Source organism: Heliangelus exortis, chromosome 1, assembly GCF_036169615.1.
Source record: "Heliangelus exortis chromosome 1, bHelExo1.hap1, whole genome shotgun sequence".
NCBI lineage: Eukaryota > Metazoa > Chordata > Aves > Apodiformes > Trochilidae > Heliangelus > Heliangelus exortis.
In genome coordinates, this window is record NC_092422.1 from 22,515,298 (window position 1) to 22,543,296 (window position 27,999).

The following is a 27,999-nucleotide window of genomic DNA, read 5'->3' on the forward strand; positions in this document are numbered from 1 at the left end:
TATTCTACTTGAGTAACCCAAGTGAAACTAGTGAGCTTGCTTTTGTCAAAAAATGATGGCAATAACAAGAACCAACTGGGTTCCCTTTGTGGTAGTCATGACTGCAGTGGAATTTTAAAAGAAAAAAAAAAAAAAGAAAAAAAGAAAAGAAAGATTAATATGACCTGAATGTGACAAAGATTTTTCTCATCTGTGTGGGAAGGAGATAAAACTTGGATTAAATGACCTACTGGATGTGTATAGCATAAAACTTTACAGCCATTTAGAGTCCCACTCTTATAAATCTTTAGAGATTGATTATATCAACTGAAGAAATATTTGTCAGGAGGGAAAACCTCAGCATAAGCAGCAGAATCTAGAATTTTCTTTATTCTAGTATGCTTATTTGGAGTTGGTTTAAGGTAAAATTCATTTCAATATGTCACCTAACCACAGGGAACTCCCTTTGGAGTTGCCCATCTTTTTCCACTGACCACAGATGGCCAACTCAACTTGCTCATGCTAGACTTAAGAGTTTTTGGAGTGGCTTATGTCTGTGAGGTGGATCTCAACATGTAGGCCCATATATCTGTTTTTCCACTTCTAAAAACAAACTTGTGTTATCTAGCTCACAGCTGAATTCAGTGAGACTTCAGTGAAGTGCTTTGAACATGGAAATCACAATGTAAATGTCAAGTCATATTTTTTTTGGACTCAGTGTCTCTGCAAGCTGGGGAAAGTTTCTGTTATCTTTTTGATTATTTCTAAGAAACTTAAAATCTCTTATCTATGCTCATTTCCATTCCACTATACCTCAGCATGAATGTCCCATCAGGCTCTGTATGCCATTAAATACAGATTTCTGTAGCCAGTTGGTACAGAAGGAGTCATGCTGTCAGCATTCATGCCCCTTTGCCTGATACTCCCCTCTCTGAGTGACGAGGTACCTGTGACAGCTGCTGCAGCTGCAAGCTCCTTCTAACTCAGGTCCAAGACTAGGATAAATCTTGGCTCTTTTGATCTCTGGAAAAAAGTTCCCTAACTATTCTAACCCTCCTTTAAAGCATAATCAAACCAATATCAAATATATGAAGTATGATCAGCAGCTGTTTCTTTTTGAATCACAAAAAGAATCCTGGGGAAGACTTAACCATAAAAATTTTCTACGTTTAATAACTCTCTCCTATTTCTGTTTAGTTTTCTGGAACTGGAGTGTTGTTAGAGAGGCAATAGTTGTCTCTCTGTTAGAGAGCAGGAATGAATTCATATCTCCAGGATCTATTTCTGACTTTGTCACTGAGTCACTAGGCAGCAACAGACTGAAGGGGACAGTTTCAAATTCTACAGTTGAAGTTGGTCACTCCTCCTAGTTGCATGTACTGAATTTACTATCAGAGTAACGGAATTAGGAGAAATTATTTTCATCTAAAAATATCTCTTCCGATTATTAATGGCACTCACCAGGTCCAGCCATGTTTGTTTGACATGGAATACTTTTCCATGATGGCAGTAAGACGAAGCAGAGAGAATTTTTGCAATAGGTTCAGTTGGGCTGCTGACTGATTGCTGATGTGCAGCGACGCGATGGAGTGGCTCGGGCGGTGGGAAATGTGGAAACTGTGCCATCGTAATCTCCTGTAGCAAAGGAAACAATAGAAAAATCAGGCAACTGCTTTAAATGGCAGGAAAAAAAAGGATGGTCTGCTATGAGGTAGGGCTGGGCAATTTACAAAGCACACATATTATGGCTCACGGTGTGTCTACTGAAAGAAAATGTAGCTCAGAGTCAAAAAAAACCAATTTGTTTGATCTCTTCAATTTTGGGCATGCCCAAGGTTTGATTTTTTGATGTTAGATTCACAAGTTGATGTGGGTCCTGTCCACATACTTAGGGAAAAATTGTTGCCCACTATGGCCTTCTAGCCCACACACTTCCAACAGGATGTGGGAGCTCCAGATTCAAATGTTTTCTCCCTGACTCAGAACTAGGATTTGATGTCTAGTCCCTCTCTTCCCAGGGGACCAGCCTGACAACCAAGGTATTTAGAGATGAGGTTCTCCAAATATCTTTATCATTAAATAGTGAAGGATTTTTTAAAGAAAGGACTGAACCCCATTTCTTCTTGGCAAGAGCTATAACCACTAAGCTAGTGAGCCACTCACATCTTTTCTTTACTCCCATGCACCTTCTCTATATACTAGATGCAATAGGGAAAATGTCATTTCAGTCTTGTTTTGCTAAACATGAATTCTGGCTCAAATCCTTTGGCACTGCTCATTTATTCAGTAGTTTCCTTGAGTTCACTTGCTTGTGATGGTTTACAGGCAGCAGCAAACCATGACACAGCAGAGTACTTTGTAAGGATGTGACAAAATTGTCAGCAGATCAGAAAACACCAGGTATTTTCTCACTTCTTTTGCACATACACAGCCACCTTACACGCAGCAGTGTGAATCCAAAAGGCCTTCACCCAGGACCATGGTCCCTTGGTTCAACTGGAAGAAATCCCTCTGCCTGTGAATTATTACCTAAAGTCTGCTTTTCACTTTTATTAAGTTAACTGTATAGCATCATTTTATCCATTCACACAAGGGAGGTGGGATAGATAAATTCTCTTTGAGCACAAAGGGATGCATTTTTAAAGCAGACCAGTACATTAAGAAATTGCACAAGAGAACTGATGCATAAATATCCAAGTGCGTAATTTGGAAGACAAATTGAAAATACATTCCATGATATATACAAGGTCCTACTATGTAATCAGTTGATCAAGAAAGAAAAAATGCCTCAGTTTTCTCTGTTAAACCAGTTTTCCATTGACCGCTCACAAGAATTTCCATAGCAGGATATCCCTTCTCCCAAAGCCTTACCTTTTCCTGGGAGGTGCCCATACAGGATAAATACAACTAACAGTAACTGCACCTTCTGACTCCCAGGATACAAGCCTCTGCTTCATTATATCGTATTTCACAATCTATGAATTTATGTACAAAACTTGGCTACCTACCTGCTTGGCCTTGTGAGCGATGCTCCCACCCCAGAGTCTCTCCTGTCCCTAACACCAGTAGCTTCAGATTCATTCAGGGATGTTCCATCTCTGTCCACATCACTCGGTGTGGTCCGGCCATCAGAGACAGAGTTTCCTTCAAAATCAAGAGTGATCTGTGTGGGTGACTGGAAAGGCAATGATGGTGGTTCCCTGACTGACACATCATCAGCTGGCAGACCTGGCAACACATTCTTTGACCAGCCATCTACCACCTCCTGGAGTCCATTGACATGCTGCAAGATGTCATCTAAATGAGGGAAAAGGACACCTTTCTCTAAGTCCAGGAGGTCTCCAGTACTAGCATACAAGTGGGAACCTGGCACGTTGTCATAAATACTGATTCTGCTCTCTTTAGGACAGCAAGCCATCAATCCAGGCTCTTTTGGAGTAGAGCAGTTCTGCTTTCCCAAAGAGATGCTGCCCGTCCTCCAGTTTACACTGTTACTGTTGTCTGTAGGTGAGAGGCTTTCAATAGAAAGTGCCTTAGGGAAGGTTCCTGGTTTGTGATCCTTGGGAATATGCACAACCAAGTTTTCTTGAGAATGAAACTCATTTTTGAGGTTTTGGTCCACCACTTGCCGTAAGGCTGTTCCTGCCAGAACATCCAAGTCCTCCAGGTACATCCCACCTCTCTTGTTTGCTTCGTGGCATTTGCGGTCTTTCAAACAGGGTGTGCTCACCCCACTGCTGCTGTTTTCAGACTGACTGCTGTCGCTGCTGGATTTGGCAGAAAAAGAAAGTCCCCTTTTGACTGAATCTTGTCCTAAATTTTGGAGATTGCCATTGACTATCTGTACACAGTGCATGTCCTTCAAGGATTTCGGCTCATACTGGAGAACAGGCCCACTTATCTCTAAAGGACCCGTTTTTCCAGACCCTTTTGGTTTTCCATGCACACTTTTTCCTTTGAGTGTCTCCATGCGTTTTAGAAAGGCTTTGGCTTTGGTTCGTGTTGGTTTCTCATTCTTCAGGTTGTCCTTGGTGGACAGGGCAGTGTTTATTGCACTGGAGTCTTGCAGCAGTGTGCTTTCCACATCATGCTGGCCAGAGCAGCTGCAGATCTCCCTGGCAGTGCTACTGATGCCAGACTGACTCCTGTTGTCACTTCCCCCACTGCTCTCACTGTGAATAGATGAGACCTCAGGTTCGCTCAGATCTGTAAGGACACTCTCACTGCTTGTTGTGTTTTTCATTTTAATGTCCCCAGAAGATCCATGCCTGTCAGATTGGTGAAGCAAAGCATCAATGTCGTCCACTCGAGACCATCGTCTGCTGGTTCTTTGGAAAGTCCATTTATTACTGATAGCACAGAGGTCGTCTTCATCTGAATCTTCACTCTGGAAAACAGCAAGTGGCACATGTTAAAAGCAGGTGCTTTTATTCGTTATTTTGAATTAATGTGATTGTACTGTTCCATGCGAGCAACAGGTGGTAAAGTCTCCCTGACCTGAGTTTATGAAAGATTCCTCTTCAGTCCTTTCACAACAGCCTCTTTCATTTAATTGTAAAGACTGCAGCAAGCATCTTAACAAGGAAGGAATAAAAGCCTGCTCTATGTTAGGGAGCTCATGAGTCCCACCAATGCCTCTCAGCTTCTGTGGGGTGGATGCCTGTGCAGTGAACTGATGCCCATAGTGAGTCATTGGGGATTAGCCAAAAAAAAAACCCCAAAACCCCAAAAAAACCAAAACCAAAAAAAGGAGTTTTGAAAGGTTCAAGTAGAAGGATCCTGACTTTCAGGGCTGGTGTTGAGATACTGGGAAGTAATTGGGTAATACAGCAATGTGAGCAATTTCAGGCACCAAGACTGCAAATATCCAGTGCTACATAGTTTTGCAGTGAGAACTATATTATAAACTTTGCAAACCAGGTACATTTAACAAGGTTTATGTTTCAGGAACATAACTACAGACAAGTAGTTACACTGCTTAAAATAACAGTAAAAAGGTTATATTTGGAGGAATTGCTTAGGGGGGTTCTGAGCACAGGCAAAGGCAGGCAGCAAAGGCAGCTGTAAAGATGTGGGAAGGGGAAGCAGCCAGGCTCAAACCTGGATCTACATTTGAGGTGAGCTTTCCTACAGTGGCAACCACTATCTGCATTGCCTTTGCCATCAGAGACACCCCAAACTTGATGACCTCCAGCCTGTCCCACTGTCACTGGTGTACCCTGACCTCATCCCAAGGTAGCAGCAGCCCCAGAGCCCTCCTGGTCCCTTCCTTCAGCCTTGGGCATGCAGAGTTGAGCTTATGTATAGGCAACACCAGGAGTTAAATCAAGGCAGACAACATGCAAATTTGGATTAAAAAAAAAATATATATATATCTCCCTATGACATTTTTCTCATCTGTTTGCTCAAACAACAACAACAAAAAGATATGTCCTCAGCACAAAGCATGCAGTCAGCATTGAACTCAATGTTCTCCAAGGATGAGGAGCCCACAGTTGCTAATGAGTATCCTTCCCCTGACTTTGAAAAGGGTTTATACTGCATTATTCTTGTACATTTGTTTTAAAGGAGAACAAACTAACTTCACCTACATGACATCCAAACAGCTCTTCACATTCTTGGAAGCAGTATGAAGGCAGTAAAATATGACAAGCTGTCAGACTAAAATGAGGTGCTAAACCAGAAAGACTATTTTGGGACTGGAAAAATTGTATTTTGAAAGTCTATTATTAGAAGCATTTTTCTATGCAGTTTTGATGGTAAAGTTATCTTCCATCTCTGACTAGATCTCTGCTGGTTTGTCAGATTGAGAAATGCTAAAAAGAAATTCACAAGAACACCCAAAACCTTAAATAATGTGAAACCTCAAATGATGGAGACGGTATTAGGAGCATGTCAGGTCTCACTAATGCCATGAGCTTTTACCAGCTGATCACTTCAAGCTGGCCAAGTGTTTTAGATCATGTCTAAATCATAAAATAAAATAGAATTATGAAACTTCAGGTTTAGTCATTCCTCTTATATCTTAACCCTGAGGTGTGCAGCAGTGCTCCTGCAGTTGCTGTTGGGTCCCAGGAATGAATGGAGATCTTAGTCCTGTGGCTGGCTAGAGAGCAAAATTAACCAGCTAGTGAAGTGTCAGGAAAAGGGTAGAAAAGGCTAATCATGTTTTAGCCATTTTGTCTGCAGGGAAGAAATGGTATAGCAGGCAGATCCGCCTTGGTTTCAGCTCCACAGTTTGCTGTATGCATATACAGAGTGAAGCACTGCACAGACTCAGGCACTTAAAAATCCATCTATTGTGGTCTTAGCAGTGCCACAAAGTGGATATTTTAAAAACCACAAGGGTATGTACTGTTAAATATTTAGTAGTGGTAATTATATCTACAAAGCATACCAGTGCTGAAGCATTGATGGCACCAGCCAATAGGATAAAAACATATTTTTCTTATTTGTTGTACATCCCAATATGCCAAAGGGACCTTAAACATGATTTTGGCTGACAAAAATCTTCATAACTGCACTGACATTACTGTATGAACTGACAGAATTTAGCCTGAATTTTCTACAAGCTGGATCCAATTAAACCAGCCAAAGTGGTAGGGACACAGTGAAAAAACACCAAGAGGAGAGCACAGAGACAGAAATAAGCAAATTTGGTGGTAAATGTATATTTTAACTAATTTTTAGATGAAAATAAGTTTTAAGATTTGTTTTTAAAGAGACCAGATATGAACAGAAATTAGAATTGGTAGCAAAGAAGCTGTGCCTCTAACCACAGCAAAAATAGGATTACATTCTGCACAAGAAACAGTCAGAAATCACAGAGGATTTTCGTGTCACGGTTTGCAGCTAAATAAAAAAAAATTAGTTTATTTTTTTAATTGGTAATGAAACATTTTTATGTTTCATCAGAAGCAAAATCAGACAAATGAAATATCTAGATACCGAAATGCTGCCATGGTGACTCACTCCAAATTTGACTGCAGTGTGTGCTCCTGTGACATAATGTACTTTTCTTTTGATGGAATCAGAAATTCTGGAAGCCACGAACATCCTGAATGACACACTGTTCTTGTTAGATATCAGAATGTGCTGACAAAGGAAACTGTCCTAACAAAAAAAAAAAAATAAACGCAGCGAGAACTTTGCCAACCAACATGTCACCAGCCATGGGGACAATGGATCAAGGGTAGGTGGGAAAGTGGCATTTCAACTTGCAGAGGCAGTGCAGACATCTTGGAGCAGTGGTGGAATACTTCTACTGACCTAGAGTGAAATCAAGTGCACAGCTTTGGAAGATATTCAAAACTCCATTTAATACCATTATGTCTGGGAAGACAAGAAGGAGCAAGTTCCTTGAGGAGTGACTGATAATATTTGCCAAAGAGAAAGAGGTTTTAATTCATAGATTTGTCACAGTTGATTTCAGATAGTACAGCTTTTTGACCAAGGGCATCCTTGCCTGAGATACAGAAGGATGCTAACAAAAGGCAAAAAGTGGGTTTATTTGTGATGGAATTCTGCCACACTTTTCCAGCTGGGGGCAGGAATTCTCATAAATTGACAGCTGCAGAAGGCAGTTAATCCAAAGGCTAATCTCTGTCTGTCCAAATTGCTTACGGACATATTTGCAACACATACAGAAGGATTTTTGTATGCATCTCGATGAAGCCAAAGGGAAGAAAGCAGCCCACAGCATGAATGGTTCGGATGGGGATGGCTCAGGCTGTGCTTGGCTTTCACTGTAACCTTGCCTGGCAGCTCTCTTGGCTGTATTTTGATCAATCACTCAAGCATCTGTGTTAGTTCTGTACAAACCTCTTATGCTGAACCTCCAAAGCAAGCTGGTTTTGCATTTCATTGTTCAGATCATCACAGAGACTGCTAAGAAAGGCACTACCTACAGCAAAGATGTTTACTTGCTTCAGCATTCAATTCCAGACCCACTTTCCAGCTTTTACACCTGCATTTATTTTTCCTCAGGTCAGAAATCTCTGCTCCCTCTTCTTCCTTCCCTTTGTCTCCCACTGTCACTTGCTCTGTATCTATTATCCTGAATCTGCTCTGTTCCCTCTTCCTCTGTGTTTTTCTCTCCTCTGCTTCTCCCTGGACTCATGCAGATATCGACCCAGCTATCTTCTGTCCCCCTGAAAGGCTACCAAGTAGGGCACTTGGACTTCCATAACATATTAATATTCATCTGCAAGGAGAGCAGTTGGGGGTTTCAATCCATTTAGAAAAGGGATGAGAGGCAGAAAAAAACCCAAAAAACAAACATCAAACCCTACTAAAACTAAGATAACAAGAAAAATCCTCTTTTTTTTTTTTTTTTAAATCAGATACCTAGAGACAAGCAAGGAAGCACAAAAATCTTAGAGCAAACCCAAAATATGTGTTGAGGAGAAGGAAAGTAACTAAAACAGAATTTCCAGAGGACAACCAGAGTTCAACTAATATGTTGTTGTTTGCACTTTTGTCTCTTCTGCAGCTCCAGTATCTCTGTGTAAACACAAGTACACAGACACAAACCAGGCACAGCTCCAAGCATGTCAATGATGCAATCAGTCCAGTTAGTTTATGCTGAAGGGTCTCAGACTCTTCTTACAGCATCTACCTAACCAAATCAAAGTTTTCATGTAGTCAGGGGATCTTGCTGTTCTTTCTCTCAGGTGTGATGTGGGTGTTTGATGTGGAAAGTGTTGGCACTTATTAAAGGCAAGAAAATACCATCAGGTCTGAAGCGGTGAAAGGAAGAAGTCCCTGTGGCTACAGTGAGTGGACAAAATGAATGCTAAAGAGGCTTCCTACACAGCAGAACAAATGGGCACATGCAGAAGCAAAATATCTGGATAGTAAAACCATTCTAAGTTCCCTCAAACAGTGAGTAGAGAATGAATAAACTGAATCTGCATAGACCAAAAATGCAACTCTGTGAGGCAGCTTCTAAAAAAGCATTAGACAAACACTTTCAAGGAGGAGAAGCAGGCAGCAAGATTTGTCAGCTTCAACAACTACCATTGTACGTGACTGAAGGGCTTGGGGGAATTTGTGACCAGAAAACCAAACGTTCAACAGTTAATGTTACAAAACTCTCAAAATCAATACACAGTTTGTGCAGTCCTCACTGAAACTCCTTAAGCTCAAATAATTCCCATGCTACACAGGAGCTTGTAAGGATTTTTACATAAAGTTTATTTTTACATTCTTGATCAGGAGTAAGTCAGTACAAGAAATAAAGAAGACCTATTGTTTTCATCCAAGCAGCTTCCACTTTTTCCAAGCAGGATTTTCCATTGTGTACTCACATGGCATTGGCAAACAAGCCTGCCTAATGAAACCACACTGTCTTTTCACCCACTAATTTGAACTGCACATACATCAAGTTTTAAAGTACTGGATGTGCCCTTTTAATACATGTAGCATTTAATTCTTGCCATGTTAGGCACAGGTTTTTTTCAATTTCAATTCAATTTGTCAATCTTTATAATTTCAAGATTCAGCAACCGATGTTATCATGTGTCCGGGTAATGCGGATACACACGTTCAAAGTCAAATATACTTCACTTACTTTGAAGAGCATAGGGACTTAAAAGCTAATCAGGGGAGGTCTTATCACAAAAGACAGGGCAAAGCAGCACATTTCATGAAGTTTCCTTACCTTTTTTCTTTGGAAGTTCACATCGAGTTTCATTGAGGCGCACTTGTTCAGTGTGTTCAGTCGTCTAAAAGGCAAAGCAAATTCAAAAGATCAGCAGCCTCTGATTAGGGGCACGACTTTTCATAAGTTCAAAAGCTTTTCTCTTATCTGCCTGGAGGGTGGCAACTGCACACAACAGGCTTCAGAAACAATACTGAGCATATTATACCCCTTGAGTCCCTAAGACTCTGCATTAAAAAAGAAACTTAAACTTCACATTACCTGAGAGCCATGTTTTATACATTGCTTTTTAATTCATAGACATTTAAGTACTTAGAAAAAGAAACAGGCATAAACAAACACCTCTGGTGGCTGGGTAAGGAGGTAAACTGCCTTCTGCAGGACCTTAACATAATTGGTCTAAATGGGGTATTACAAAGCACTGGTGAAAGACAAAAGGAAGACCAATTCCTCAAATGAGGCAGTTAGCAGCTCCTTTAAAAGGTTAACAGGAACAAGAACTTTTATCAGTTAATTAAATGTTTCCCCACAGCTGATAGTTCTTTTACCACACCTGTGGATTTGATGGACAGGTTAACAGAAAACATGCTCTTTAAATAGAGAAGCAACCATGCTAATCACAATTGGTTAGGTTTTATTGATACCTAAAGGTATATATTCATGAAACCATCCATCTTCTATAAGTAGAGGCTCACAGTTAAATAAAGTTAACTAAGTTAACTTTGAACGTTTTCCAGATTTAGGGCTGAATTTCAAAATACAGAGAGGCAGATTGAGAGAGCCATGTGCCCACAACACGTTGCTGTAGGTTGCCTGCATCTCCAGTGCCTCCAGCAAGAGCTGCCCCTCTTGTTTTTGGGTCTCAGGAAGAGGCTGCAAGTCTCCAGAACTGATAACATTTGAAAAGTATGTGGTAAGCTACAAGATGAAAAAACATATCACATTGATGATATAATCTCTCACATAGCATAAAAACATTATAGCATTAACATATTTCTCCTCAGCCACCAGATAATAAAGAACCAGACCACCAAATATGAATCTTCCTTAAAAAAATAATCCTCACAAAGTACCACCTGCTCATTTGCAGATTATATATCAAACTCAAACCAATAAGCCTGTTATGCCATATCAGAAAAGAACTGTGCTCATCATATTAATGTGAGTATAATGCATGCAGAAGCACACCCGCATGCATGGTAGTAATGTCCTTGTAATAAATTTCAGGCTTTGTGGCTCTGTAGCTGTATTTTCAGTCTTCTGCCCACAAATCCTCCTCCTCAGGGATTACATCTATTATAACAAAGCTCATCTTTTGCCCAAACATGGTATTTCTCAACCCAAAGTTGCATTTTCTTGGGGCCCTGGAGATGAATAATGTTCTGCATTTCTTTTGAGTGCAAAATGTTTACATTTGCATATTGGTATGGATTCCTAATATACAGTGGCACAGACACATTTATGTTTTGAAGGACTTTAAACCAACTTGTTATCTCTGGAGACAGCTTCCTCCAAGAGGCTTAGACTGGAGACCCAGGGACCATTTCTTCCATTCACTATGGTGCCATTTGCCTTCTAAAAACCAAGGAGCAAGCCAAGCACTTCAGGAGCTGGAAGATGAGGAAGCAACAGCCCTTGATGTACCCTTCATCCTCTTGGTACCCAGGCACTTCTGGATGTGTCCAGCCCACAGCAGAAAGTGCCATGGGACTAAGAAGGGCTGCTTCTTCAGCATGGAAAGCTGCAGAATGCACATAGTGAAACCAAAATGCCCATCCAAAGACATTGCTTTCCCACTAATGGCATTTGAGAGTGCGATGCTTTCAGCAGGGACCAAGAGGTCAGCTCTGTAAGGGTGAATATTATCACTTAAACTGGAGCTTGGGAAGCCACACCATCATCCTGGCTGCTTTCTAATCTGTTTTGGGTATGAAGAACTTGTCTCATCAGAAACAAAACTATGTTCTACTGTGTGCCAGGAGTTCAACCTCAAGTTTTAAATTTACCCATCTACAAAATTTTGTCGTGCTTTCTGAGGCTCTTCCAGTGCTGTGGAAAGATTTGCCAGTGAAACTAGACAACTAATGATCATATTTGTGAGCTTGCCTGGTACTAACAACTCCAATCAAAGCCAATCTGTTTCAATTTCTTCTGCCTTCTTGATGTGCCAGTGGTAGCAGAAAGCTTTTCTCAGCTGCTTAAAGTTATTGGATGACTGACAGCTAAGCCCTGAACAAATCTTTTGGAAAAAAAAATAAAAATAAATAAAAGTCTCTGGCTACTAAACGCTGTCACACAACTCAAGGGCACTGGCTGGTCATGCAGGAGAAGCCACCATGCGGAGGGACAGCATGGTGAGCACAGTGTCTCCTTTCTCAGGAGATCTGCAAATGTCCTCTCTTATGGATTGTGACCAAATAAATACATTTCATTGTTCCATAAACTTGTCCTTGACGGAAACATTTCTTTTTTTTATCTTAAATCATAGCCAAGTTTAGGTGTGACATACACATACCCCCTAGCTGGACCTTGGAAGAAGACATCCAGCTCATCATACTGGACTCTGCTAAGGTCTGAACACTGAATAAGGATCTTTCCAGTACCATCAGGGCTGGTGTGTGAAGCTGGCATTGTTTATGGCCTGGCTCCACCAATTGTGTGTGTGTGAAGAGAATACCCTTTTTTCCAGTCCCATCACTTTTTATCATAGCTGCAACTGAGTGAGGCACCTTACAGGCTACTTGCTCACTTGAGGTGAGTCAGCTCTCCTTGAGATCAAGAGGAGCCATTCCACTGACTCCAAAGCAGGGCTTTGTGTACTGCACGTGGAGAGCTGGGCTTATCTCCTAAGAGCCCTACAGCAGTATCTCAGTCAATGGTACTGACTATACAATCACCACTTCAAAACCCTTACAGTAGGATGTACCATATACAGCAACCTTTAGATTATTTAAAAGCTATCTAAGAGACACCAGATATTGAAAAAAAGGCTGCTGTCTGCTTGGCACAGTTCAGATTTTAAGATCTTAGTTTAGTGGGCTATATATCAAGCTATTACATACTTGTTATATTCTTATTGTATTTACATGAACACTGGAAGTACAACATGGCTTGGCTTTTCCTTCTCACTCTCTTATCACTGCAGCCACAAAAGTTCCCAGAGCAGAGTTGGTTGCTGCTATTTTGGAAACAAGACAGAGATCCAGCAATAAAATTTTCACGCCCAATTATTATTTTGGCAGACTGACAGCATTTGCCTGCAGATTGCATGGCAATTTTCTATTGTTCATTACTCAATAAAATTTGAGTGGAATCTCTTGATACATGTGCCTCCAACCCAAAGGCCTCAAATTTGGTCTTTACTCTGCCAAATTTTCAAATGATATTGTAAACAGCAGGAGTGTTAGAATATCTCAAAAAGGTCACTGAAATGTTTTGCAACAGGGAGTCTTTGGCTTTCTGACTAAAATATTACCAGCTGCCTTAAAAAAAAAAAAAAAAAAGATTCCTCAGTGTTAGTACCTCATGTTGTCTTTTATACTGCAATGCCATGAGGATTATAAAATGAGGTTGACAATCTGACTGCAGTCCACAGGAGCAGAGAAATTCAGTGTTGATACTAGGAACATTATCATTCCAAGCTCTGTCCTTCCAACTTTAAAATTAAACTCCAAATAAAAAGAGAACCCCATTTTGTTCAGTACTATGTGCTGAACTCACTATTAGTCAGTGTGAAGGCTTGGTCATGCATAGCTTTCAGGGCAGTTTTGTTCAAAGAATATAAGTTTTGTCAGTGCATACAGAAATAATAACCAAACTTCTTTTAACTTTCTGTTTCATAAAAGTGCATCACAGTCTGGGGGTCTTACATAATATACTGGTGTGCACCTTGTAGTAATGCCACCACAGAGCAAAGCAACCAGTAACAAACCAGCCCCAGTGATGAGCCGACCTGTGAGGATTTCCAGTCCACTGGAAAACTTGGAAGTTGTTGTTTTGTTAGCTAACACAGCACCAAAGCCGGTCCTGGAGGCAGTAGCTGACACTGTTCACTGTTTCTGATGCACCTAAATCTTGGTATTTGGCACAATGGCTTTTTATAGGTTGCTACTGAGTTACAGAAAATTGTCTGCAATCTTAAAACATAACACTTCCATCTACATAACTAGTATAGAATGCTTCTATTTATACCTGTCTAGTGAATGAGGTGTTTTTCCTCTTTTAGAGCTAAACTGTGTAACAACTCCCAACAAATGTTAAGACAAGAAGTGTCCTCTCAATAAAATAATTACAGAAAAAGTTACTAGACAGTCATAAACTATCTTTGAATAAAATAATTCTGAATAATCTGTGTCTGTGCTTATGTACTACAGGTCTCAGCCATATCCCTTGATTTAGACTAATACAATGCATTTTTTTCTATATGAGTGAATCTCTCCAGCTCCTAGTTTATTTTCCAAACCCCAATATTACAACAAAAGAGGGGAGAAAAAAGGTCCTTAGCTGTTCAGGTCACAAAGAAATCCTCATAAATACATAAAGCTACTGTAACTGTTTTAGGCATATCCGTGAGTCTACAAAGAGGCTGGAAGAGCAAGAGATGTTCCATATAGCTGTGTAGGTTTTAGATGCCTGTTGACCATGACTGAAGTGTAACCACTGCCAATTACTTCAGAAAAGCAAGATTTAAGGGAATCACAGAGCTCTGTGAGGACTGCACCTCACCATTTGCTCTTACAAGAGACAGGGACAGACATAATACTTGCACTTTTGGATGGTCCTTCAACTTTGTGGGAAAAGGCTGGGGAGAAGAGCTCTCAACTTCCTATCACTTCCCAGTTCCCAAGCTACAGCAAACTCAGTCTTCTACCATGCCAGCCTGAAGCAGGAGGATGAATGTATGTATGGAAAGAAGGTTTCTCTAGGCATGGGCATAGCAGTCCCTCTGATCAGTCCATAAGGAACAGCAGTAGATCAAGTCTGCAGTTATTCTGCTCTCCTGCATTCTTGAGATCCAGGTCTTTCCTACTGCTTTGTCATTAGATAAAAAGGCTACTACACACAGAGAAAGAATATCCTGTTCCCCATATTTGTAATACACAAAATGAGAAGCAATAAGTTTTGTTTGCAGCAGGGGAGTTTTGAGAGAGCAGTCTGACAGCTATGCTCAGGGATTACCTGGATCCTGGAGGAAGGAGGGTAACTCCTGGAATGGAGAGACAGAGTAGGTGAATTCTTTTCCAGGCTGATTTTCTATGGTTCTCAGAAACCCTCTCTGCAGTCCTCCATCACAGACTTATTAATGCCTGAGATGTACACTACCATGCACAGTGGAACAGCACATACACTGTCTGATGACTTTAGCCACGGTTGCAGAAGGGGAAACAGAGTTTTGTCAAATTATATTGATATTGATGTTGTGAAAGTTTCCATAACTTGTCATAAAGACTGCTTGGTTATGGGCCAGATGCTCCTTTGTCCTTGCTGAAGAGAAGAAGAGCAGAACGCAGCTTGAGCTGAGCACAGGAGAAATAAAAGGGGAACAATGCCTCTTCAATGTGGTTTTGCAAAACTACCACAGAATTTCTGCTTCTTGCGTCCTGAGGGACAGTACTTGAGCCATGCAATGTGATATATTCATCACAAGCAGAGTATAAAAAGTTAGATAAACAGCAAACACAAGCCCTCTGGGAGGGGTAAACCAGTGATTAGTTGTAGCATCTGTAGTACTGTGGGGTTCTGGTCCCACTTCTGTTACTAGTGCCAAAAGGAGAGTACCAAGGGAATTGCAGCAGCATGAAAACCATGTCTGCTGCCAGAGAAAGTACTTGCTAAATTCTGTGCAATGAAATTTTGTTTTTTCTGCTGTAGTTGGCCGTAAGAGTTATTCATGTGCAACTCAAACGTGACTCTTGGTTATTCAGAGTTTGCTTGTAACTCCGATACTTTTTTCTGAAAAGGCAGGTATTTCAAATGCATTGGATTTGATTCTTCTCAAATCATGTGATGTTTTCCATGAGTACAGTGTGAGTCCTACTCCAGGATCTTCCATAAGATAAATTAATTCAGAATTGTAGCATCACAGTTATAAGTGCTTAACTCACGTGGACAAGCAAACATCTCTGCTGCTGCTTCTGCTGCACTGCTAGCAGTAACAAATCAGCTCATGCTTTTAAATCATAAGAAAAGAAACTTTAGGTGTTATTTACCTGCAAAGAGGTTCTACAAGGTCCTTGTCAAGAAAATCATGATCTTTCTTTACTGCAGTGATGTCAATGGGAAACTGGGAGTCTATAAGAGGAGACACAATATTCAGATGACTGCTTGCTATTCAAATGAAAACACATTGTCTACATCTAAAATGCTTTGCATGCTCTTGTTCACTGAAATCTAGTATGACCAATTCCACTCAGCTCTGGTTCCCTTCCAGCTATATCAGTCACCCTTTCAGTCACGTTATTACTCTTTTTCTGTTAAAGGCATAGCTGAACATCCTCTGCTCCAAAGAGAGAGCAAGATTATTTTGGCTTTAGTAAGATAGCCAATTGTTAGCTGTTCTTCCTAGCACAAATGAATAAGATCAGGGAATTACCAGCAGGCTTTCTTTATCCACATGAGCAACAGGGTTCTCCATTCCCATTAAGATTACTCAATGAGTTACTTGCTAGAGAGACTTTACTCACAAAACAGAAATGTTCTGCACTTGTTGCTTTCAACACAAGTCCCAGTAACTGATTTCAGACAAAGGGTTACTCGAGTAACAGAGACACCAAAAAATGCTGAGCTGAATTATAACCTCCAGTATTAGCTAAAAAGCCAGAGCAGTGTGCTGGAAGCTGACATTTGTAATGAAAAGTGACATGGCTGCAACACATCAGCAGGGTCTGTAAGGATGGGAGAGGTTCCAGCACCATGGCTGCTCTCCAGTCTGCTCCACCAGGGTCAGGTACCACAGCAGGATCCTGGGATACGGGAACTGCAGCCAGCATTCCCAGACATTAGTGCTTAACACCAACAGAATAGATGCCTGTAAAAAGGGTCTTGTTTTCAGACATGCAGACTGTCTAGAGTGCACATGGACTGCATGGGAACTGTGGGAGCCCAGCACAGGTTATTTTTTGGAGGGAACATCCCTTGGAGTTTGGCAGGCAGTGGGCTCTCCTTTCTCTGGGGAAATAAGTATCTGAGATACTCTGATTACAAGGCAGAGGCAAAAGTACTACTGGGCACCCAGGGGCTGTGGTAGACACACACCTATGTCAGCTTTGGTCTGGCAGGCTTATGAGCCTTAATTCCTTGCTGGGTTCCTTGAATGGCTCCTAGACCTTGGGAGCCCAAGCAGCCCATCAAGACCCAGCACCTGAGCCTTGAAGGACCTCAGCTGGACATCAGGAGCTATGCAGGTATCCTCAGCATCATGCTCCTTGTCACCTTCAGCCACACATGAGGGAAAGGATGGCAACATCTGACCCATGAGGTTCTGGGCCACTATTCCATGTGTGGACCCATGCTGCCCCCAGACCCAAACTGCCCCTGGAAGGTGTCCAGCAGCATTTGGTGAGCCTGTGCTTTGGATAATAAACCCAAGCAGGCCTGAGCTGGCTCTGTGTCTCTGGCAGGGAGAATATGCAGTCTGGGAAAAACAAGGGATCAGCTGCAGTTTCTCTCTCAGCAGTGAGTTAGGGAGAGCAGGAGACACCCAGCCCCAGTCCCCAAACTGCTCCTGAATGCAGCAGCAGCACAACCCCTGCACTCAGGGACTCTGCTTACCTGGGCACGAACTTTACAGCTAAAAAGGGACAAGGACAATACCTTTCAGCCAGCACCAAAATACTGGCTTTTCTTGATACACAAATATAAAATGCAGCTCAGATTATGCAGTTTTGGTAATTCACAGACTTTTTCAATCTTATTTTCAGTAACACTGAAATTTTCAGTAACTTTCAACATTTTCAATCTTATTTGAGACACAATTCAGGAAGTTTAAAAATCCTGAGACCTATGTATTTGGATTTTTTGTATTTGTTTTTTTTAACCTTTGAGGTTCACGCAAACTAGGTTCCCCCTCCTTTTTTTTTCCCCATGGCTATGAGGGTAAGAATCTTACTTTTCTTTAGGCACTGGTCTGACTCCAGCAGCTGAAGCTTTGTGAAGCAGCCAGCTATGGCCATAACTCAGTCAAACGTGGAGTTGGCCGACTGCAAGATCTCCTGGCAAGGGCTCCATGCACTTTCAGTACAGCACAAAGAGCAGAAAAACCTACTTACCCTCATAGAACTGAGCATACTGGGGGAATCCAGCTGCACGTAGCCAGTCACACGCTTCCTTTGCCTCAATTTCTGAGCAGAAAGAGAAAAAAGAAAAGTTCACATTTTGTTATTTTGCACTGGAAGTCTTTTTAATGACAACAAAACAGCAAAGAGACTTGGTAGATGTTGTTCAGTGCTTGAAAGAACTGTCATCACGCTGAAGTAGTTCTTTATAGCACCAGAAAATTACAAAATAGAGTGCCTCAAAGAAATTCACCTGCCTGTACAGGACCCTAGGGTTTGCAGATCCACTTGTTGACCAGGACAAAGATTTAATCAACTCCATGCAGCTGGAGAAGTTGCTAAGCCAGGTTTGTGATCCTGTGTCCTATCCTCCCCCAAGGGGAAGTTGTTGGGGAGAGATGGAGATAACGTAGGGTGGGAACGGGGTGACAGGGAGCATGCACTGTGTTTTTTCCTGCTCTGGCATTTTTTGTGCAGAAAAATCCCATGTGAAAACCACTGAAAGCTCTGCCAGGAAAGTCTCAGTTCAGGTCTCTTATTACTGAAGGGACAATTGCACAGGTAGGATGAGCCTTCCTCCCTTTAATCATCTGAACTCCATCTTGTAGAAACAGTCAATAGAAAGACAGCTACTTCCAGAGGGTGATTCATTTCACCTTAAAGTAGTATCTAAAACAGGTGGGATAAATGAACTCCTGACAATGCTTTTCTGTTGTGTCTACTACTAGAGGCAGGATAAACAGCTACAGGTATGTCTGTGCAGCTAAATAAAATACATACAGGAAGTAGCTTTGAGCACTGGATCCCAGACCACTCAGTCCTTAATTTTAATCTACTTCCAGCCTGTTTTGGACTGTTTCAGTTACCTATGAAGACAAATATTCTCAACAAGGCAAATAATAGGCAATCAGGAGAGGAACTGTGTCATCTTCCTGATTCTCCACTGTTTAGAGGCATAGACACAGCTGATGCTGGACTAGGTTTCCCCTTTCAAACAGCTTTCACTGGGTAAGATGTATCAACCCTATGAAAGAGGCAGAGCAGTCATCAGCTGGACAAGCAAATAGTCCCTTCTCATTTAGTAAGTGATAGTGAGGGTAGGTAAGCATGAGGGAATGGAAGAAAATTATGTTCAATGGGGACATTATGCAAGACCTATAGCTTTTTGCACAGGAGAGGAATATCCACCCCACACAGTCACTAGAGCAGCAGTAAATAAATGTCAGCTCCACAAGAACAGAGGATAGATTTTGAGGTGTCTCCAGTGAAACAGATGTCACACACTCCAGCAGTTACACACACAGATATTCATCTGATCTCTGGGATGACCAAAGCATGTTGACAGTAGAATACTTCAGTTGTTACCAAGATCCCTGGACAAATTTTGTGGAAAGCAGAGTGCCAGGTCCATCCCTGCCCAGCACCCACGCTGCCTGGCTGTGCAGCTGCTCCCAGGGTGACCGCAGGAATGTCTGAGCAGGGGCTCACCCAGACACCTCTGGGTTCCTGGGGAAACCTGGGCAACATCTCCTTGCTGCCCAGATCTGGATCAGGATCTACCGCTTGAACAGTTGCAGTATCTGCACCTCTTACATTTGCAAAACATGAAGGAATGAAGTGTGCATGTGCTGAGGAAAGTAGAGGTTTTGGGTTGCTTATTATTCAACCTGAATGAATGAGTCAAGGCCTTTGGCACATTTGTGGCTGCAATGCAGCCATAATACAAATCCCAAACTATATATCAAGCAATGGATCTGGAAAAAGAAAATCAAGCTCAGTTGCTCTCCTGCATGTTCTGCCTTGCATGCATAAAAAAATTCCAGTTGGAAAACTCTTTTCATCTAATATGCATTTTTTTATGTAAGAGATGGTGGTCTGAATTTTTTTTCCCATGTCATTCTGTTCAAATCACTCATTAAACCCCTAATGACTTTACCCACTGAAGCTCATCACAAAACTTTCTCTGAATGTACTGTGGAGTATGCGGCCCACACACCTACCTGATCTAAATACTGAGTCACACCAGCAAATTTTATTGCAGAAATCAAAATTCAGAATACAAGGTTTACCTCTCCAAAGCCTGATTTCCCCAAAATTATTAGATTGGCAGTAACAGCTCTGCAAGGGCCACACTCATTAGCAGTGCTGAAAACGATTTACCACCAGGTCTTCATTTGCTTTGACAGTAGTTCATGTAAAGGCCAGAAAAAAAGAGTATAAGAGTACATTCAGTTCCTAGCTCTGCACAAAACGAGCAGTTTGCATAAAACGTGGCTCTCACTACTGCACATCTGTGTGCTGAAAGCACATCTCTATTATGTTCCAGTGAGAATATTTTTATTAAATGCTTGGAAAACAGACAAGTCCTTATACTTTTATTTTTCTTTTGCTTAATTCAATCCCATGAAACACAGATGAATCAATCCCATTTCAAAATGTATTTTACAACTCAGAACAGCTGTACGTACATTCAAGCTTCATTTGGCCCGGAAGCACAGCTAACAGAGGCTGTGGGTGATGGGAAATGCTACCATTTAATGCTTATAAGCTTATCTTATTTCAACATTTTTTTGCCATTGGCTGCTTAGAGGAGCTTGCTGAGGAATCTTCCTGTAGCCCAAGTGAGATCTAAAAAAATCTCAGGTCGCAATGGGTGAATACTTGCAAGGAACTAAATCTCACTCACTGGTTTTCTTTGGTTGGTTATTTGGGGGGGTGATTCTGTTTGTTTGTTTTGTTTTGCTTTGCTTTTTTGTTTGAGTTGTTTTTTTCCTTTAGTATGAGCCTGTCTGTAACACACTTCAGCCACTTAAATACTGTTGACAGATGAACTTCTGCCTTCAGCCCTTTGACTACATCTTACATGAAGGAGTCTATCGGGAGTATTCTCCTTCTCTCAATGATCACCTCAACCAGATTCAGCCTTGTGTAAGATTTTCTAAGACAGATTCCAGGATACTGAGCCTGCATGTATGTCCAGATCCCTCCCTTTCCTCTCTCCTTTTTGGACTTATTCAGAGGACATCAGAAGGGGAGAAGTGCAGTGTGCTGCTGGCCTAGCCAAAAATATGACTTTGCTCATATGAATGTATTTCCACTGGCTAAAGGCACCTTTTCCCTCTTTGCTGCTCCTGAATTTAAGGTGAAAAAGCACAACCAAGGATTTAGCCCTCAGCAGAAGCCAAAGGTGATTTCTATTATCTTGCTCTGGGAATGTAATCTAAGTTATAGTTCTGATTGCAATATAGATTCTTTCATTACTCTGTATTGTAACACTTAAAGCATAATTTGAGATGCCCAGTTTCACCTTCTCTCTCTGTTCACATATTCTAATATTTGCTTTTTTAACTTGCTAGTTAAACTTAATTCAGACTTCTTTGAGAACGTATGAGTACACCACCAGAAAAACCCCACTGAAGCTGTCGAAGGAGGATTATATAAATACTTTTGGCAGTGTTAGTCCAGTTCTGTCCCCACACCCAGGCCAACACCGGAGTCTGAATGAGCTTGGAGCAGCTTCATTGTCTTGATGCAACACTGAAGGACCTGGAAAACTACATGTGACTCCAAAACTACATGTATTCACAGGTGACTCCAAGGCAGCTTGTCAACAGCACAGGGAAAGGCTGTCATGCTGAGAAAAGTGATTTGAGAGAGGACATGGGTCACACTCTGGTGCTCAAGGGCTCCTCCCAGAAGCATGTGAGCCCCCATGAACCCACAAGCAGCATCCCCCTTGGTGTGACCCAAAAGCTGTTTACCCCAGTGCATCTGATGGTGGGTTTGTGCCTATGCAGCACTGTCCTGTTTTGCTGACTTAAAAAACAAGTCAGGGATAATTTACCTAAAGCTATCCATTTGCTTAGGCAGCAGTTAAGGACAATCCTTAATTATTAAGGCTAGATGATAATTCAGTCACAAATATTGAGAAGCACCCATATCTCACAGTACTTGAATTCTCAGGGTTGTTTCCTTTTTAGTTTTCAGTTGAATCCTTTCAGTAAACAAATTTCTCTTTTCAATTTCACATTTCTACCAGTAGCAAGCTAGGACTTAAAACCTTGTCAAACTTCTCTTTGATCAGCCAAGCCATACTTTCTTTGTTTTCCTCTATTTTTTTCATTTTTATTTTGTTTTGGTTTTGCTTTTTCTTGCTTAATCTTCCTTCCTGGAGCTTTCCCACTGTGTATTAAGTTAAATGTAATCAGAGATGCTGATAGAGTAGCCCAAAGCATATATTGCACAGTGGAGATTGAAGTGCAACTCTGATCCATTTATTTATTTAAGATGTAAGTAGAGCAAAATAAGGAGAGGTTCAGGAAACTTGACAGCTGTTCTGAGCAGAGCTGGGACATGGCTTTCAGTCCATGCTTAGAGTTAAGTATGTTTGGGCTTGTCTCCCAGAGAACATCTGGATGCTATTCTGGGGCTGAAATGTCTGCTCAGTCTTTGTCTCCCAACACTTTGATTCTTCACAAACCACTTTGATGGTTCATACTCAAGGCAGCTGTAGGAGTTAGGCAGGAGAACTTCAGCCTTGCCTCACTGGACCTGATGCATCCTTTTCTCCCATACTCCTGTCATGTCACCAACAAGCCATGCCAGTACCCTCATGTCTTCCCAGAACTGCAGTCCTGAGGGCAGATGGGATCTGTAGGGAAGCTCCACTGAAGGATGAAGCTGTATAAGAACAGGTCCAGTGCATTTTAGTTTCTTCTTGCAGTCCACTCTGAGTAGTTCTATGGTGCTCATTACTCATCTGCCCCTACACCTTTAAGATATTCATCCATGTAACTCTTATTCTTATTACAAATGGGGATTTAAAAACTGCAGAAGAAGGTTAGAGGCAAGACTGGTGGAAATCAGATGCCTGACTGCTTTAACTTCCCATAAAAATACAGCTGTTTTACTTGTCAGTTACTAATACCCTTAGAAATCTGGTCTGGACAGGCCAAATCCCTAATTTCTAAAGTTCTTAGATACCTACACCTATCAGGCTGCTGTCACAGAGTTACTATGTCAGACTAAAGACTGACAGATTTCCATTGAAATAAAAAGCTACTTCTATCTAAGACATTAGACTACACCAGGGTAGAGGTGCTAAATTGTAAAGAACAGGAAATTATTTATAAATAGGAAAAAAGGTGACTTTCAAAGGTCACACAGGAAATTCACAGAAAAACAGAAACTCACATCTATAGCTTATAAAGAGCAGGTTAATACCTTAACTACTGGATTATAGTCTTGTTTCACCACTGCAAACATGTTGATGTAGAATATGGAAAAATACTAAGCTTTTCATATTGTCTAAGGAAAAAGTCCTTTAATAAAGACAAATTAGCAATTCAGTACAGACAAATACAATTTTCTGTAGCATTTTCATGTTGCATTGCACCAATCAAAATTCGTTAAAAAGGAAAATTTGGAAGTTTCATTTATAGGATGCTGTAAATATTTATGCAAAGGACATTGGTGTTTCTGAAATTATTTAGGCTTTTAGCATAATTTCCTGAGAATTCCATTTCAGGGAATACTTTTAGGTAGAGGTCTAATGCTTTACCCCATTTCATTTTACTCTGTAGGATTTTTCCAGAAGAATTCCAATAATACCGTAAAGGTATCTGTACCATGCACCTGTAAAATTATCATTTATAGTGTAAATATATCTTAGATAAAACAAAACATAAGCCTACAATGAATTTGTATTATTTTACTACACAATGCACCCTCTTCAATAAATCCTGATAATAAGGTTTTCAAAAGTGGAATTTCATTGGAATTATTTTATAGCATGCTGTATAATTACTATTAGAGGCAAGGTTATGTTCTGCAAGCAAGGAACAAATAAAGCTGTCAAAGTGTTAATTTAATGGACCTTAAGCTTTCTCAGAATATTATGGCACCAGTAATAACACAATAAAATATGGACCTTTTAAACTACTGTGTCTGAATATAATTCAAATGTCAATAGAAAAAGATCCTTTCAAGCTCCTGAGTAGTTTCTTTATGTGTAATTCTTTACAGTTGGTGAATAATAGTCAGATGATGTCCATTCATGGTCTGACTTCTTAGAAAGGTCAAAAGTGAGAAGCATGATTACGAAGGGACAGGCAAACAAAAATCTCATATGCTGAGAGATGAAAAGATTGGGCCTCTTTACCTTGGAGAACAGATGGATTAGGAAGGGTTATGATAAAAGGGTACAAAACTAGGGGTAATACAAAAACAGGAAATTGGGAACTTCTATTCTGTTTATCTTGCAGGACAAGGAGAATAATGAAAAGGGTGGAATGAAGAAGAAGGAAGGCAATCTGAACTGATAAAGTTTTTTTTTAAAAGCAATCGATAAAATTCAATGCCAAAGGACACTGGGATTAGGAGATGAGTGGGCTCAGTAATGAGCTGGAATCTTATCTGACTCCTCACTGCTACCACCCTAGATTTGGGAAAGGATTCTCCAGAACAGAGTAAGTGAAATGAAACTAAAGACAGTGTTATGAGATTATTCTTTCCTTGTTGGATGACCCTTATATATCTTTTCCTTCTGAGTTACTGACATTTCTATTACTCAGACATGGTCTGAACTATATAGACTGTTTCTTTCAACCACTATGACAATTGTTTTGTTCCCTACTATAATCAAATTCTGCATAGCCCAGCTGGGAGACTTCTTGTCAGATTTTTATCTTGAGCAAGATTGCATTTCCCAAGAGGAAAGAAGAAAGGAATATTAATCTTGCAAGGATTTAGGAACCTAATTCATCTTTGGGTAGAAGGATTATGCTGATTTCCTTTTGTAAATGAATGGGATACTGGTAAAACTGGTAGGCCTGAGATTTATAGTAGGTTCACCAGGCATGAAACTGGGTACATTGTGCCTGAATTAATATTTTTTTTACATCTAGATCTCATCTAGACATAGGTATATAACACAACAGCTTCCCTCATGCTGTTACTCTGAGGGCAGCTGTGCAAATAGCATCTCAACAGCAGGGAAAACATCCACAGTCTGCAGTGTAGGAGAGCCCCTCATACCATGTGCTCCACCCTACAAGCTGCTTAAGCTCAGGAGTGATTTCCAGGGACCATCAAAGCAGCCAGCACATCAATCCAGCAAGGATGCAGGGACACATAAAGACCTCAGGAGCAAAAAATAACTGGAGGGCCTCCCAGTTAACAGTAATTAGCCTCCCTTCCAGGCAGCCACCAATGTCCTTAGGAGTCTTTAGCATAAAATTAGCTCCCCAGGGAATTCTCCCCATTATGCAGACTTCTAAGCAACTCCCTCTGCTGAGGTACAGAGTGTTCAGTGCAATCAGGTACCTAAATATTAGAGTGCAATGAGATTTGGACACTAACCTCTAATATTTGAAAATCTCAGACATAACAATAACACCAAAGAAAAGACATTTAGTAGTGCCCACTGATGCTGAAAAGTCACATCCCTGTTGTATGGTTCAGGTATGTGATAAACCCATTTAGGACCATTCAGGTCCTCCTTTGAATGTCCTCTCCAGATTTTTGGTTGTTGCTTGTCATAAATGATTATTTCTGTTTATTGCTGTTTTTCTTTTTTCCTTTTTTTTTTGTTGTTGTTCTAAAGTCACTCTCTGCTCTCTGCCATTCATTTCTCTGATATTTTCCTACCCGCTGTCCCATATGTCTGCCTAGTTACTACAACCTTACTTAATGCTATTTTTTTCTTTCCTTTTTTTAACATCTTCCTTTTAAATGCCTAAAACAGTATTTTAAATCCCTCCTAACCCACAAAATTTTCTCCCTACCTTCAAGTATCTCTTCGAAACCACTCTTTCCTCTTAACTTACAATTGATTTGTACAATGCAGCACTTTGTTATGACACTAATAAAACAATAGTATGCACCCCACATCTCATCTTGAGTCACTTTAAATGGTTATAAAAACTGAGATGAAAGTTATATATGGGGATCACTTCATCCCTGGGTGAAATGCAGCTGCATTAGGATGAAATGTGGCAGCTGCATAAAAGAACACTGCAGCAGTTTATGACAAGAAACAAGGAGAACACTTTATCCAGCTGAAGCTACTAACAGGATTTATGAGACAGATAAAATTCAGATAATATATATATATTGGGAGCTGACAAGGACACCTGGCTCACCTCCCTTTAGTTTCAGGAAAACATTCTGGTATTGCTAATGGGCAGAAGTGATTAAGAGCTCAGTTCCCTTCACATTCTCCCCCTTCACAATTAGGATTTATATTCATTTTCTTACCTTTAGACAGCCCCCATGAGTCTTGGCTCAGCACAGACTTGGAGGCCAGAGTACCACCCACCCATTCCCCAGTTCCATGATGCCCTTCCCACCTACTTAGTCTGCTGTTCAAAAGCTGGACTTGAGAATTTCCACTGAAAAATGTGTTTGGAGAAAGGTGTGGCAACTCTGAGTTTTCAAGGGCTATAATACAAAATACATTGTATTTTAATGTGGAAGGAACATTATCAACTGGGTAGAGAAGGCATAAAAACCCCATCCCTTGGAATCTATTCCCAAACTTCTGGTGACTCATAGAGTCACTATGGGACAAATTTTTAAAACAGGCTCTCATTTTATGAGTTCCTGCTTTTCAGTTTCTAACTTAAGAGATCTAGGCATCATCTACCATGGACCAAAGTGTGGCCCAAAGACCAGAATTGCTGCTGAAGTCCTATTTAGAAGGAAAATGTTCAGTCCAGATGATGTTTAGATAACCATCAAGCATGTGCCCACTTGCCACCCAGATTTGCTATAAAGCCATTTTTACAATATACCATTGATACTCCCATAACCAATAGATATAATTCATAATTAGTTAGTGAAACATTCCACCTATATATGTTCATGTTATATGTTCATGTTAGATATTCATGTTATACCCAAGCTATTGGATCACTATTTTTGAAGAGAGAAAGAGCAAGTGTGTGGCCCACAGGCTGCAAAGAAGATTTGTAGAAAAGAATCCAGGGGTCTCATGGACACCAAGTTGAACATGAGGCAGCAGTGTGTCCCTCTGGCAAAGAAGGCAGTCAGCATCCTGGAACACATTAGGAAGAGTGATGCCAGTAGGTCAAGTGAGGTGATCCTCCCCCTCTTCTCAGGCTTCATCTGGTGTGCTGGGTCCAGTTCTGGGCTTCCAAGTAAAAGGAAAATAGATTTACTGGAATGAGTCCAGCACAGAATTATGAATATAATGAAGGAACTGGAGCATCTGACAGATGAGAAGAGGCTCAGTGAGCCAGGTCAGTTCAGCTGGAGGAAGAGAGGTCTCAGGTGAATCTCATCCGTGTGTATAAACATCTGAAGAGGAGGTGAAAAGATGGCAGAGCCAGAACCCTTCAGTGGTTCCCAGGGATAAGCAATAAGTACACACTGAAACACAGGAGGCTCTGTCTAAACATCATTAAATTCTTTTTCACTGTGAGGGTGACTGAGCACTGGTATGTGTTGCTCAGGCAAGTGGTGGAGGTATTGGAGATATTCTGAAATCATCTGAATATCATCCTAAGCAGTAAGATGTAGGTGGCCTTGCTTGAGTAGTGGGGTTGGACTTGATGACCTCCAGACATACCTTAACTATTCTGTGATTCTGTGACTATTCCAGGAAATGTTAAAAAACAAACAAACAAACAAAAAAACCACCCCAAACTAAAAATAACCCTAAACTGACCCAACAGTGAAAAGGAGAAAATCCCCACCAGCAACATGATACTTCTCCTAGTGGAGAACTTCAGATGAAGACTTGCTGTAAGTTCTTCTACACACCTTGTCTTCTTGGGGAAGACTAACACCATTAATTTTAGGACTCAGAGAATAATAGGAAGGGTAAGCAAAATATCAGGGCATGGTGTAGCTAATAGGAAGCATGTATGTAACAGTTCCAGCTGTACCACTACAGGAAACTTGCCATAACTTTGTTCTTGGAACTATAAGTGCTATTATCTTTGTACCTGGGTTAACTCTTCAATTAGATTGCTAATATTTTAATTACAGAAACAGCAAATTCTTCCATCAGTACACAAGGAATGTTTCTTCAGTGCACATAAATTGCACAAGGTGTTTTGTCTG

At 40.8% G+C, this 27,999-nt stretch overlaps 1 protein-coding gene across 15 annotated transcripts in view; it reads right to left on the reverse strand.

The window, feature by feature from the left end:
* STARD13 (StAR related lipid transfer domain containing 13) overlaps positions 1–27,999 on the reverse strand; it is a 291,307-nt gene that overhangs the window by 18,851 nt on the left and 244,457 nt on the right. For all 15 annotated transcript variants that reach the window (XM_071737404.1, XM_071737389.1, XM_071737360.1 and 12 more), the window contains 5 exons: positions 17,908–17,979; positions 15,850–15,931; positions 9,641–9,704; positions 2,988–4,366; positions 1,441–1,614 (listed from right to left, as the gene is read on the reverse strand). In XM_071737404.1, coding sequence (XP_071593505.1) covers positions 1,441–1,614; positions 2,988–4,366; positions 9,641–9,704; positions 15,850–15,931; positions 17,908–17,979 — 1,771 coding nt within the window. The remainder of the gene's footprint in view (positions 1–1,440; positions 1,615–2,987; positions 4,367–9,640; positions 9,705–15,849; positions 15,932–17,907; positions 17,980–27,999) is intronic.